Source organism: Poromitra crassiceps (assembly GCF_964638095.1).
Source record: "Poromitra crassiceps genome assembly, chromosome: 23".
NCBI lineage: Eukaryota > Metazoa > Chordata > Actinopteri > Beryciformes > Melamphaidae > Poromitra > Poromitra crassiceps.
The window spans coordinates 23,431,727-23,447,165 of record NC_139639.1 but is presented as its reverse complement, the minus strand read 5'-3'; the positions used below and the strand labels follow the sequence as shown (position 1 = coordinate 23,447,165).

The window sequence follows — 15,439 nt, the reverse complement described above, 5'->3', positions numbered from 1 at the left end:
TTGCTGGATATAAAATGGGATGAAACTGAGAGAGCGAAAGAAAGAGAGAAAGGGAGAGAGAATGAAAGAGTTGCATTGTTCATCAGCGTGTTAGCTCACAGTGTGTCAACTCATCCTCCATCTTTTCAATCTGCAGTTATTAGAGGCTTTTATTAATTTGAAATACCAAAGTCCGGGATAAAGCATTACTGAAATGTCACCCTTTCACTGAGCATGATAAAATCACACCAGCCACTTTGGCAAATGGACATTCTTCTCCCTCTCTCTACTTGCATCTCTCTCTCTCTCTCCCTCTGTCTACTTGCATCTCTCTCAACCTCTTTCACTCTTTCTCTCTCTCTCTCTCTTCCTCTCTCCGGCACAGTCTCTTTCACTCTCTCAGAGATCGATACGGCCTGACAGCATGATGGCTAGGTTTCCTTAGGGGAGGTTGGCTGCAACAGTTGCCTGTCATCTCGCCACTATCCCTCTCTTTCATGTCTCACCCCTTCAACTCGGTGCATGATTTCTCTCTCTCTCAAAACAAACAAACTCTAAAAAAAAACTCCCCCATGATGCACATTGACCTTTAGAATAGGACTGTGGGCACTCCGATTTCTTTGTGATTTTACAGGTAACAATATTCTGTACAATTAATATGACGATATGTGGTATGTAATATTTGGGCTACTTGAATGCATGCATTCCATGATAAGAACACAAAATATTGTAAAGCAGCAAAAATAATTGCCTCACAGCAAGAAGGTCCCAGGTTCAAACCCCGGTCCATCCCAGGTCCTTTCTGTGTGGAGTTTGCATGTTCTCCCCGTGTTTGTGTGGGTTTCCTCCGGGTGCTCTGGTTTCCTCCCACCATCAAAGACATGTATGTTAGGGTTAATACTCCTGTCAGTGTGTTGAGGCACTGGCAGTTATAACTGCAGTTCCAAGGGACAGCAGTTGAAAATTAGCCATCTGGCTAACACTGGCACATTTACAGTAATGTTAATTAATGTGCATTGTTAGAAAAGTTTGCCCACAGGTGCCTATCCGTGGCGGGGCGGCCTCCGCCTCTCGCCAATCAAATGCCTCTGGTTTTGATTGGTGCCGACCATAGCCATCTCATCGATACCCTACAACTCATCCTGCCTAAGTCGCTCGGTGGTCCACGAGCCATCCGGACCAGGCTGGGTTGGACGCTCATGGGTTCCACCAAGCTTGTTCAATGGAGTCAATCAATCAATAAATTGTATATTTATATAACGCCAAATCATAACAAGAGTTATCTCAAGGCGCTTTACAAAATAGAGCAGGTAGAAGACCAGGCTCTTTATTTTAGGACAATGTCGGAAGATCTGATCCGCAGGCATGTGGAGAGGTTATGGCAGATCGGCATCTTACTCGAATGAGAAGGAGGTGACCAGATCGAGACAAGATCAAGAGGCAAATAAGCCAACTGGAAACTAGGACTCTGAGAGTGAATGTAGACGGGGTGTTACTCTATGCTACGCCCATGCTGCGACAGAGAAATGAACGGGCCCTGCAAGCCACCCCAGAGGCCATGTCGTGTTCGACTGCTCCTATCAGTACAAAGGCCAGAGCCTGAACGAGTGTCTGCTCCCCGGTCCAACCCTAGGACTAGGAGTGTTATTGAGATTCCAAGAACATGCAGTGGCGATAAGCGGAGACATCAAAGGCATGCTCCATCAAGTCCGCCTCCTTCCAGAGGACCGGTCGCTCCTGCACTTCATTTGGAGAGATCACTCTCAGAAACCCCCGAGCGAGACCCGGTACGTCTTGGCCTCAAAAGAGCCCGGCCGGATCTCCAACATGCATTGTCCCTCAAATAATTAAAATAAAGAAAATCATAAAAAGCAGATTTCTAGTTGGGCCTCTGTGATTTTGGCTCCACCCCCAATAGGAGATGTTTGGAAAAAATCAAGTCTGACTCTCTTTTCAGTGACAGAAACAATGAATGGTCTGGTAACTACTAGTTTGAGAGACATTCAAGAAAAGATTGAGGAAAAGACTCAAAATGCACAAATGGGGACTTTTAAAATGGTTGCCGCAGTGACAGAGTTGTAATTCCACCGAAAGACTTTTGTGAGGTTGAGGCTTTCAAAGTGTTCTTCTCCTCCCATGGAGCACCGCTTGATTGCTTGACACTCCCCAGTCTGGATAAAATGATAGAGCTATGGATGGGGTGTCCTTCACATGCATTTCCCTGCTACAAAACCTTTGGCAGAAGGGTTAGTCGAGTTTTTGGGCAGCAGCACTGCGCTAGCCTGCCAAACGTCTGTAATTCAATTACTGTATCTTTTACAACATTTCCGTTCAGCTTGTCAAACATGATTGGATGCTGCATGGGGCTACAAGCACTGAAGGCTAGCTGTGACACTGGAGGAATGCAATTTAATGGTGATGGTATTCCTTGTATTTCCAGAATTACAGTGTGAACAGTCCATTTCCCCTTGCTTTGCTTTCTTCACATAGCAGAGATGGACACTGAGAGGTACAGGACGAGGAGGACAGATTGGGACTCATAACAACAGAGGCCCATGTGAAATCCACAGAGTGGGGTTGTGACCCCCAGTGTGTGTGTGTGTGTCATCACAGGCAAACAGTTTTATTTAAGGATGCTTTCACAAAACAGAATAACTGCTGCTGTCTAACACCAGAGCTCCACTACCAGCATTGCGTCGTGTTGCCATCAGTGCCAACATGACGTTCTCCCTGCTCCACAGAGCGCTTTGACTGACTCTTGAACGGATGAACCAGAAAACAATCAGTTCAACTCTATTAAAATGAGGAAGAACGCCAGCCATCGGGAATTAAACAGCGATATCCCCGCCGCCACCACCACCCCCCCCCCCCCCCGCCCCCCGGGATGGGCGATATGGTTGAAATAAATATCACGATATGGTTCATGTATGCAAAATCACAGAAATATTCCAATTTTCCTACACCTCATTTTATTTTTTAAGTAGTTTTTAAGTAAAATTTGCTTGTCGTCATCAATTTACCCAGCAGAAATGTGTGTCACGACTCACGATATTAAAATGTATTCATATCATCGCAATGATTCCACTGGAGGACAATATACGATAATATTGAATTATCGCAACCCCCTAGACGCAGCCATCAGACGCAACGCCACACGGACGCAACACGAGCATCTGGAGCATCTTTTACTGCTGGTAAAGGAATGTCTCCTCCGCTGGCTGACGGCTGATGACAATGCCTGGAGCAGGACCGTAAGAGCTATTGTCCCATCGGGACTGACAGCCACCACACACAGACTGACGTAACAAACTGTTTCCTGTGTGTTGGGGTGTTAAGACAAATACAGTGAGTCACCAATGAAACATTCATGCTTGTGTTACGCCATGCGGTAGGCGAGTGGCAAAAATGTGTTGGCCTGTGAGTCTGCAGCAAATGTGTTCAATTTATCTGTGCAAGAAAGTGGAAGCTGAGTCATATAATGAAGTAAGAGGTTTTACCTTGGGTCATAACAAACGCCATCTCATCTGCTGCAATTTGGGTCTGACGCCTTGCATGGCCCAGTGAATACCAACCAGATTCATCTTCATCCCACCGACTTCTAAATCCCAGCCAAGAGAACCAAGATGCTCTAATGTCTGCTTTCAAAATACAGTATATATCGATATAGGATTTGAAGAATGGGTTTAGAAGTACAGTAGGGATGCAGTCACTTCACTTCCAATTTGTCCGTTCAAATGTAAACTTACAGTAAAGCTACACTAGGCCATTTTTCCATGTAAGAATACGCCCGTTTTATCAGCCTATTTCACAAAGTGGGGCTGCAAGTGAAGTGAACAGTGTGCAACAGAGAAGAGTGTCCCATGATCCCCATAGAATTGCTCTATTTGCACAAATTAATACATTCTGGTGTCAGGTATGGACACTTGTTTGCCATAACTTACTAGTAGCGAAATATCAACTGTCTCCTAAACAGCAAGAGAGATTTCTGTCCGGAGAAAACCAGACTCACACCAACGTTAGATCTTTTGCCGGTCTTCTCCCCTATAAACATCACACACATGACATGATTTGATATTGATTTGGAGCCACTAACATGCAGCTTTAAATCACAACTTCCATATTATAATCATGATAAAGACTTGCTTTGCACCATTTCTCTGTCGATTAAATACAGGGCCTTTTGTATGGCAATAGCTTTCCAGATTTTGAAAGAAAATCTCCTTCCTGAATGGATTGAATTGAATGGGGCTCCAACTCTGCTCAGAACCCCCCCCCCCCCCACACACACACACACACACACACACTAACCCCCCCTCCCCCGCCCACTTCATGTCACATTTGCAGTTTTCCACTCCATCACAGCAAACACGCTAGACAAGTGTAAATGCCAGTTATGCCATTGTTACATTAGAGCACATGGAGGTTTGACAGTCTGTCATGCCTAGCAGCTTGCTTCTATTCTAAATCCATAAAGGTACTCGAGTATGAAATACAGTTAAGGGACTACTGTCTTTTTCACAGAACATGTGTCGTGTCGTGTACTACTTCCAACACTTTGCTGTTTTCAACTTTTCAGTATTTCAGTGGATATTCTAAGGAGGATTTTTGTAGGCTACTTGTGAGAGGCTGCCGTAACCGTATTATTATACTCTCCCCCCCCCCCCCTCCCCGATTTACCCCACATTTTCTCCCCAATTGTACTTGGCCAATTTTTCCCTCTGCTGCCCCGGTCGCAGCTCCACCCTCTGCTGATCTGGGGAGAGCCGTAGACTAGCACCATGCTTCCTCCGACACATGCTTCTTTTCACCTGACAGTGGGGAGCTTCACCGGCAGGACGTAGCCCATGGGAGGATCACGCTATTCCCACCAGTTCCTTTCCGCCCCGAACAGGCGCCCCGACCGCCCAGAGGAGGCGCTAGTGCAGCGACCAGGACACATACCCCAAATCCGCCTTCCCACCCGCAGACACAGCCAATCGTGCCTGTACGGACGCCCGACCAAGCCGGAGGTAACACGGGGCGCGGACCTGCGAACCTGCGACCCTCGTGTTGGTAGGCAGGGTACCTACCTAGTACCACTACACTACCCGGACACCCGTATTATTGTACTTTTAAAGTAATTTGAGTTGACCAACAACAAGGAAAGTTGTAATTATAATCACATGAGCTTGCATTGTAATGTTCAGTAAAACTAGCAATAGCTCTGCATGTGAACATACTGTATTCGAAACGGCTTTTCACGTATATGTCTGCTTTCAAACGAAATCTTGAGGATGAAGCACTTCTGCATATAGTCGTATGGAATCCATTATAGACGACACGCATGCATTCAAATGTTAAGCTGTCCAAAAAGATGCTGTCTAGTCCAAGCATAAAGCCCATCACTTTCTTTTAGATCTCCATGCATAATTCATCTGTCTTTGTATTTACAACCCTGCAAGAATTAACCTGTCACGGATCCCAGGGAATAATACCAGCATATCTCTATCTGTCAAATGCTCACCTCCTATGGAGCATCCAACCTCTCCACATGTTCAAACAAGGCCTGGCTATTATGCATCAGCAGTTGACAGAAAACAAGGGACAGGGAAATTAAAAAGCCAGGAGACAAAAGAGGTGGCAGGCAGGCGAGTGAGAGAATAAGTGATGAGTCCCCCCCTCTCCCTCTGCTGGAGTCAGGGGACACGTTGCGTGTCATCTCGGTGTCTTGGTGCGCAGCGGCGCGGCGATGATGTGCCGGGCAGGGCCAGTTCACAACAAAGTCAAGGGCACCGGGGTGACGGGGGGGAAGCTAAACGCTCCAACTGCTCCCTGTCTCTAAGCAAATGTATGGATGAGTGGCGCGGGGATCAACGAGGGGCAACGGCCGTTTTCCGCGGGCGACTTCGGAACTGCCTGGTTATTTCGGCATCAAAACCGGTTTGAGCGTCAATTAACCTGACGCTGCCAGATGGTTTGTTTCACAGGAACCATCTGGGAACTTGATCTTGGAAGCCGGTTAAAAAGGGCGGGCACTTTCAAAGTATACTTGGCAGGTGATTTGATGAACCATCTGTATCACCGTCTATCATGGGCCAACTTCTCAACCCCCCCCCCCCCCCCCCGCGATTTTTTTATCCCATTTTTATTCCCCATTAGTGCTAATTTTAATTTATTTATCCTGGTTGCTGCTCCACTCTCTGCCCATCTGGGGAGAGCCGAAACTGGCTCCATGCTTCCTCCGAGACATGGGCAGTTAGCCAGCCGCTTCTTTTCACCTGACAGGGGAAGCGTCACCGGTAGGACATAGCATGTGGGAGGATCACACTATTCCAACGAGTTAACCCTCCCTCCGAACAGGCGTCCCGAATGACCAGAGGAGACACCACTTCAGCGACCAGGATATTGCATGTTTTGGTGAGGGGCTCATACTGTATATGAAGGAAACCCCCAGGTGGCACGGGGAGAACATGCAAACTCCACACAGAAAGCCCCTTTTGAAGACCCCACCCGGGCGGTGGGCACTCGAGGACATGCGGACGGGCAAGCACTCCTTCAGCGCTCACAGCATCCCAGGTGGGAATCGAACCCAGGACCTTCTACCTGTGAGGTGACAGTGCTACTACCACTGTGCCACCGTGCCCCCCACGGGCCAACTTCATCCACTCAGGACAACCTCCTGCTTCCACAGACGCTGATTGGTCAGAACCACTGGCGGTTTGGAATTCAAACCAATAGAGTGGAGTGTGGCAAGATGGATTTGTCGCATGATGGTGATCTCGTTCTCGCCTCCAGCTGCCTCGCAAGGTGAAGGATCAATCACATTGATGCTCCCTGGTTTTCTACAGAGGCCCAAGACAAAGACGGCACAATGGGAGTTCGCTAGTTGGAATAAAGGATGATCAATTCTCATCTCCTGTACAAGTCAAGGCGAGTCCACCTGCAGATTCATTGATCCTGTTCCTTTCAATGACCTCACAGCCAGGGTGGAAAATGTTACTTTCTATATTGGATGTACAATGGTGCTTTCAATGGATTTCACTTTCTATGGTCTGTGACGTCAGTTCTTGTGGGCATATAAGACACTGATTCAAAGTTGACAATGACCCATCTTTGCCAGCAAAGATAAGTCTGCTGCAATGACTGTCAAGAGTGCGCCAGTCTCCAAGCAGCTTAGCAGAGGCTCTCGTCCCGTCTTCCCTTCCTAAGCTTCCATGGGGGCCGTGTGGTGAACTGGCAGCCACGACTCCTTTCATCCACACTGAGAGAGCAGAATCAAGTTCAGAGGAATTACAATAATCTACCCAGTTACACTCGCAATAGCAGGAATAAGCACCATTACTGCATCAGCCTCAGATATGTTTAATTTCCAATGTGACTTGGATGAATCTGCATGGCTGAAGACTGAGGCTGTGCAGTATGGAGGCCCAAATGTATGTCAAAACGCATAGTCATTCAGCTGCTGGTGGAGTGGGTCACTGTGAAAGGTAGGTGTTGAGGGCAAGTGTGGCTGTGACCAATTTGGATCCCTATAGACACTTACTAGTTCACTACTGCGTGCGTCAGTCATTGTTTCTTAGCGGCACAGCACAGTGAAGATTCTTGCCAACGTTCAAGGACAAAATAGGAAATAGTGAGTGAAGAAGTCCAAAAAGCAAAAAAATGTCTCAGTTGCACACACAAAAAAACTCTCAAAGCATAGAAGATAAAAAATAATTTGCACACTCACCAAGGGCAAAAAAGGTAAAAACAAACAAAAAACAGTTTCTGTTTGTGCATTCCCCAGACCCCCCCCCCCCCCCACACACACACACACCTTGTGACCAGTAAATACAATGTATTTACAGGTCACACACACACACACACACACACACACACACACACACACACACACACACACACACACACACACACACACACACACACACACACACACACACACACACACACACAGGGTGTTAATGTGTTTTTTTTGTATCAGCTGGCCTATTTTTTTTTTTATTTTTTTTTTATAGCTTTATAGTGTGCACATTATTTTTGATCTTCTATGCACTACGTCGTTTAAGGAGACTAATTTTCCTACAATGCAATGGGATTTCTAGTAAACAACCCTGGTCAAAGTTTGAGCCAAATGGCCCATAATGCATTTCAACATGACTTTGGATGTAGCCACCAGCAATGGTGCAACAGCTGGATGCAGAACTATGGTAGTGCAATATTAGATCCATCCATCACAGTCTATTCCCTTGCCTACCAACACGAGGGTTGCAGGTTCGAGCCCCCGTCTTACCTCCGGCTTGGTCAGGGATCCCGACAGACACAATTGGCTGTGTCTGCGGTTGGGAAGCCGGACAAGGGTACATGTCCTTGTCGCTGCACTAGTGCCTCCTCTGGACGGTCGGGGCGCCTGTACAGCGGGGAGGAGAACTGGGGAAAATAACGTGTTCCTCAGCACGTGCTACGTCCTGCCAGGGGAAATTACTCGCTGTCAGGTGAAAAGAAGCGGCTGGCACATTTATTGGAGGAAGCCGTACTAGTCTACACCCCTCCCCACATCAGCAGAGCGGGTGGAGCAACAACCGGGATCGCTTAAACAGGGGAAATACAATTGGGAGAACAAGCGGGGTGAAAAGTAGGTCCATCATTGATTGATTTCCAAATACCTACAGTAGCACTCTATCTAGGATCTCCTATGTAGTGCAACACTCGTTAGTGACTAGCAATCCAAATCGGTCAGAGCCCTGTGTCTGCTTTACTTCCTCCTCCAAGATTTTCCCAGCGGTTTCCCCAAATTACACGCTTGTTTCCCAGCAATTCCCAGATCACAAGCTTGTTCCTCTAATCCAGAGCTGGTTAATCATGTGCCACAGAGGGCCGGAGTCTGCAGGTTTCCACTCCAACCAGAGGCCCTGCCAGATGATTCCACTGATTACTTCCTCCTCTGTAGTTGAAGGTGTGTTAATCAGTGCTGCAGTTTTGGGTTGGAACAAAATCCTGTAGAATCTGGCTCTCCATGGTACATACCTTTCCAGCAATCAGTAGGCTAGTAATCCAAAGACTACTCCACCATGGCACAGTCATCGGAAGTGCTTGGCAGAGTAGCCTGTTGTGTAACGGAAAGGATTTACTCAGCATGTTCGGCTGGTTAAAGGTTTAGGATGCAGTGGCAGACATCCACTAAATGCTTGTTTATGTTCCGCGAGAACGTCTGTGGCCGTTACTTCACAGCTACAAACGATTGAGTTTAATTCTGGAAGGGAATTGAATTGCATGAAAGTGAAGCCTCTCTCATTAAAAGTCTGTGAAATGGCCTGCCGCTATTGTGGATTGCCATTTAAATACGCCAAAGCCAAAGTGAATCGGACTTTAGCGAGAGAGAGGAGTGATTAAAAACACAGGCATGTCTCCTATAAGCATATCCAAAATGATTAGGAGCGGTTTTAGATGCAGATGTCTTTTCACATTAACAGCCATTGTTCATTAGGCCCATGTGGTGCAGTAGTGTAATAATTGCCTCGCCTATGCACCATTCATATGCTTCTAATTGGATAATCTCTATGAAGAATGCTGAATATTAAAAATCTCCTCTGTTGCATTAATTACAACAGGAAGCGTGACTAAAAAATATTACTCTATGCAAATCTGGAAAAGTAATATAATGGAAACAATATATCAATGAATCCAACCTTGTGGGCATTGATTGCATTCTACAGTCTCATGAAAAACATGTGATGAAACTTGCACACTGCCCCCCAAAAAAAGAAAGAAAAAAAAGTGCTACAGTGCACCACAGGACAAAAGGCTTAATACCAACACATTTCGAAGAACCCCTGAAGCTGTGCAGCTAAAAATAAAAATAGGGCTAACTCCCTGATGCAGAACACCTGTCCTAGACACTGTTTAGCCCAGACTTTTTCTGCCTGTCCCAGCCATTCAAGAGGAAGCCGCACATCTCAACGATGAGCAAAATACGAACACGACCATTTTTTGCCACCTTAAAATATGAAGTTGTAGAAGATCCACTCCGTTGACTAATACCCTCTCCATGAACAGAGCCTCTGTCATGACCAGTGTTAGGAGTAACTAGTTACTGTAACTAAACTACTTTTTTTTCAATGACTAGTAGTAATCTAATTACTTTTCCAAATTTAGTAGCTCAGTTCGAATTACTGAAATTTAAATGGGCTAGTTAGTTACTAGTTACATTAGGATGTGAAAATAGCAGACAACTTCAGACGATTATCCAGTTTATGATCATCAGACCTAGTCCGGGGGAGCCAGAGCCCCAGAGGCTAATGACCTTGAGTAGGCTAGACGCCTCCCCAATAAGCAAATGTTCACATATCCCATGCAAGTACAAGGACAGATATATATATATATTTTTTTTTAATTTGACAGTATGTCTTCTTGTCCCATGTCTATACTCTGTAGCGCTTGGAATGGACAAAAAACATGCTTGAGCAACAGAGATGGGAATCGGCAGCGCAGGGCCGAGCGGAGCGGGAACGAATGAGTTGTCGAGGATTCTTCAACCATCCGCTATGGGGCAAACCAAACCAGCTCCAGGGGAAACTGATTAGTCTGGGCTCACCACTCCGGGGGAACGCGGCGATTGGCTCACAGCCAATCGAGCTCATTTGCATGCTCCACTCATCTCCGGCTAACCCTCAGGAAGCACCAGCGGATAAGGTCAGCGACAGGCATGCCTGTGTGCCAGCTAAGAATGTAAACAGATGAAACAGTGCAGGGGGAGAGCCCGTGTTCTTCATCATCTACTAGTCAATCATGACCTCAGAAGCATGATGTCACAGTGATGATGAAGGGTCTGCATGACATCAGAGGCGTGTCACAGTGATGATGAAGGGTCTGCAGTTAGATAATGGGTAGGGGTGTCACAATATATCGTCCCATGAAATTTCGCGATAGTAAAACGTCACGATATGTATCGTTGAGATGAAATCTCATATCGTGAAAAAAATTTTTTTTTTTTTTTTTTTTTTTTTCAAAAGTAGACAAAGAAACGTCTTTGTTTGTTGAAGTTCAATGTGTGGAAAGTAGTTCAGTTGAACAAGTCTCTGAAGAGACACATGAGAAGTTATACAGGAGAGAAACCATTCAATTGAGTTTCTGGCAAAACTGTTTACTTGACAGGAAAAACTGAAGATGCATAAAAAATAGACTAAGAAAAGTCTTGTTGTTTGAGTTTGAAGAAAAACTGAAGATGCATAATGAGAATTTATACTGCTGAGAAACCTTTTAGTTCAAAGTAAATCTAAGTGACGGTGTAACTCATTCTATTTCAAGATAAGCCTTATCTCCAATCTCATGTTTTTTCTAGTTGTTATTGTAATAACAATTTCCCACAACAGCATGTTTTGTATTTGTGCATTTCAAATAAAATACTACTTTTCCAGTCATATATTGTCATTATTCAAGTTTAAAAAAATATTGTTAAAATCGTATCGTATCGTATCGTTATCGTGAACCCAGTATCGTGATACGTATCGTATCGTGAACTGAGTGTATCGTGACACCCCTAATAATGGGTCATTTAAAAATGCACATGACATCAGTTCTTCACCATACAACATTTTTAGTATGGGTGGCCCATGCTCTACACATGACCCGAACAGGTTCACATACGTGTAGTCCTATTATGGAGAGCTAATTATTCACGGTACCTCCACGCTCCGTGACCTACAGTGAGTGACTGCACCTAACAGACAAATCCCTGTTTATTGATTGCTTTTGATGAATTAGATGAGAATTTGATTGCTCAGATGATTCAATTATATGATTTACAATGTTTACATTCTAGACTGAATGTTGCATTTAATTGTCGTCAAGTTTTCATGAGCAAAGTAGAGCAGCCTTATTTTTGGATTGATATGAATGCGTTTTGGACATTATTCTATGGTTTGACATGCTTTGATGAGCCCAAGAAGTTTCATTTCCTCAACCCAAATCATTCAGTTGAAATGAAAATGTGAAAATCAGCAAAACTGGACGTGTATACCGTATGAAATGTTCACCTGGGAGCAATGAGTTGCTGAATGGGTTGTGCTTAAATGTTATCTCAACGAGTTGAATCCATAATGTTATATTGCATTCGGACCTTTTTAAGCGTGGTGGAACACAACGATAAGGACGAGGCACTAGGACATTGTAACTTCAGTCAATGGGATTCCAAGGTTTCTTTTTAAAGATTAGAGTACTGGGGGAGAAGCATGTCTACCAACAACAGTGATCACAGTAAAACCAAGAAAAAACAATCCACCAACCACTTTTACTCTCTCTGTCTCCCTGCTTTTCTGTTTATACTGGCTGTGTTCTGTTCTTAGTGCATTTTGATTCTAATAATCTACTGCGCTGATGAACGTTTTACAGTTTGTTTTGATATAATGCGTTACAGAACGCCGTGCCCCGACTGCGACTGGAGCTGGCCTCCTTTTTCATCGTACAGTGGCATTAAATGTCTCGATGCCATCTGGAGCCAGGAGAATAAAAAAGATGCCCGTTTTAATTGGTAAATATTTACTCGCAGGAGCTCTCGGTGGGCACGCAGCACACGACGTGTAATGAAGCCTCTGAAGCCTGTGTGATTCTGGCTGCTTGCTTTGAGTGTGATGCCAGACAAACGCTACCTGGGGTCGAACTGTTGAGAACGCTTGATAAGGGACAATGAAACACGTCGCTGAACACGGCGCTGAGCATGCTATCCCTGTCACTGTACTGCTGATGTGTCCTCCGTGTGTGTGTGTGTGTGTGTGTGTTAGTGGTTGTATAGTATGTGTGTGTGTGCGTGTGTGTTAGTGGTTGTATAGTATATGTGTGTGTGCGTGTGTGTGTCTGTCTGTCGGTTTTTCTCCCATTTCTACCCCCCAATTGTACTTGGCCAATTCCCCCTGCTGTCTCGGTCGTTGCTCCACCCCCTCTGCCAATCTGAGGAGAGTCGTAGACTAGCACATGTATCAGAGGAGGCAGGTGCTAGTCTACAACTCTCTCAGCCGCCAGTTGTTTCACCTGACAGCGAGGAGTTTCATCGGCCAGACGTAGCGTGTGGGAGGATCACGCTATTCCCCCCCCAGTTTCTGTCCCGCCGAACCGTCCACCCTGACCGACCAGAGGAGGCACTAGTGCAGCGTCCGTACAGGCCCATTGCGCCTGTATGGACGCCACGGGGGCTCGGACCTGCGACCCTCGTGTTGGTAGGCACTAGGCAGGGAATCTACTGCTGCACTACCCAGGCATCCGTGCGTGCGTGCCTTTTCTTATGTACCTGTATGTGTATATGGAAGTGTGTGTGTGTGTGTGTGTGTGTGTGTGTGTGTGTGTGTGTGTGTGTGTGTGTGTGTGTGTGTGTGTGTGTGTGTGTGTGTGTGTGCGTGTGCGTGCTCGCTCGTGTGTGTGTACATTATGACTATGTGTGTGTGTGTGTGCACAAGTGTTTTTGTGTACTGCCATCTGTCTTTGTCCAAATGTGTCTGAAAGCTCTGTGTGCATACTAGTGTCTGTGTGTGTGTGTCTGGGGTTGTTATTTACTTGTGTGTATGCCAAGGCAGCCCTGTTTATCTGATTGTGTCTCCAAGCCGCGTGTATAAGCTGCTGCACGCACAGCAGACTGTGTGCGAGTGCATGCATCCTAATACATCCACACCGGCTCTATGTATCCATTAATCTGTGCAGCAGCAGCAGCAGCAGCGGCGGAGGCGGCGGCTTGTTGCCTTGCACACAGCGCACTCTATCCCTGACCCAGTATGTTGTGCCATCCTGCCTACAGCCTCATTCGTCTCCATCAGGGGACAGGCGAGGTTGAGACTCACCAAAGCGCAGTACGTTTCTGGCGGATCCCCACATGTGATGTTTGAGGGGTCGAGGGCCACTCGCAGGTACTTTGTCATATCGGTGGCTTCCGGCTGGCAGGCCATGTAGTCCCACGCCAGGCCCTCCTCCGTGTAGATCTGGGACTTACACACGTCATAGTGCCCCCAGGCCGCTGGGTAATGCTGCATGGCGTGTGCCACACCGGTATACGCAGCTTGCAGCGTGAACAGCACAGGCCAAAGCATCGCTGCTCTCCTTTTGTGTGTCTGCTTTGTGCAAATGTTTTTTTTTCCTTGTCTTTGCAGCAGCTGTTAAGTTACGAAAATGACGATATAGCTGAGAATGTTCTAAATTCACCACAGCCTCAGGAGGTGCAAGGGAGCATTTGGGAATGACGGCAGCATCTTGCTATAGTTGTGCGTTATCAGCTTCAGGCTACTGTTAGCGCCCTCGTTGAGTTCTCTGCGTGGGACTGGGGGTTTCAGCTTCGATTGCTGCCACTTCTGCCTGGCTGATGAGGTGTGTCAACGCGCGAGCGTCTTCCGAAGTGTCGGGTGTTGATGAAGAGGTCGGCGAGCGGTCAGATGGGGTGCGAAGGGGGCAGGAGTGGCACTCACTCCTCATTGGTCGGTGGCTGTCAGATGGCTTAGCTTGATCTCCTGACAGTCATGGTTTTCTTTTCACCATGGGCAGCATCCTAGAGGGCAGAAGGAAAACATGATTTTCAGACACACACTCACGCATTTGAAATGCTGTTTTCAAATATTAAGAGAGATTCAACAACATAAGGACATTTAAATAGATAAGTAGTTAGTTGCATTGTGAGATGCGCGCGCGCACACGCACGCACGCACGCACGCACGCACGCACGCACGCACACACACACACACACACACACACACACACACACACACACACACACACACACACAGACACACACACACACACACACACACACACACACACACACACACACACACATTTATTTTGATCCAAAAGTAGGGCAACAATGAAAGATCCAAATATGTTTGGAAGGTTACAGTATGATAAAACCAGACGCTGGATGCATGGGCTTGTAGACACAGGAAGGAGCATTAATCTAACAAATGTAGGCATTGACATATGAAAACATGTCCAGCACTCAAGGGTTTATGCAAAACACCGTCTTCTCCAGATGCAAAGGCTGCCTATAATGGCTGAGACTGAGGAGAATTTTGCCAATTTTCTCGCATCAGTCTTTCGCAGCCCCCCCTAATTGCAGTCCATGGAGTTTGTGAACGTGCCCCAGACTGCCAAACACAAGCACAATAAGTTGGCCGTTATATCCTAAGGTCGTAACACACACATGCACACGCGCACACACACACGCACACGCACACACCTGAGTTAGACTTTAGTCTTATTCCACTGTTGCAATGTACCCTTCCATAATAACCTTGCCAAAAACACTGTATGCAATTCAAATTTCGCTTGTTCTGCAAAGCCTAATCTGCATTTGTTTTTCATGCAGAAAGGCCTATTTCCATGTGTCAAGTCACTGCATTTAATTTATTGCCTTTTCAGACTATTGCTTCTTCATTGCTGAATCTAGAGTTGTGTTGGTATGTGGTCTTCTTGCCAGTGCATTCAGAGGCGTTTGGGAAATATTAAAGTCAAA

At 46.1% G+C, this 15,439-nt stretch overlaps 1 protein-coding gene across 1 annotated transcript in view; it reads right to left on the bottom strand.

The window, feature by feature from the left end:
* The window catches only part of LOC310796845 (netrin-G1-like), a gene marked incomplete at both ends in the record, with an annotated part of 69,709 nt that extends 55,682 nt beyond the window's left edge, over positions 1–14,027 (bottom strand). The window contains one exon of the mRNA XM_083659074.1: positions 13,782–14,027. Coding sequence (XP_083515200.1) covers positions 13,782–14,027 — 246 coding nt within the window. The remainder of the gene's footprint in view (positions 1–13,781) is intronic.
* Between the last annotated feature and the right edge of the window lie 1,412 nt (positions 14,028–15,439).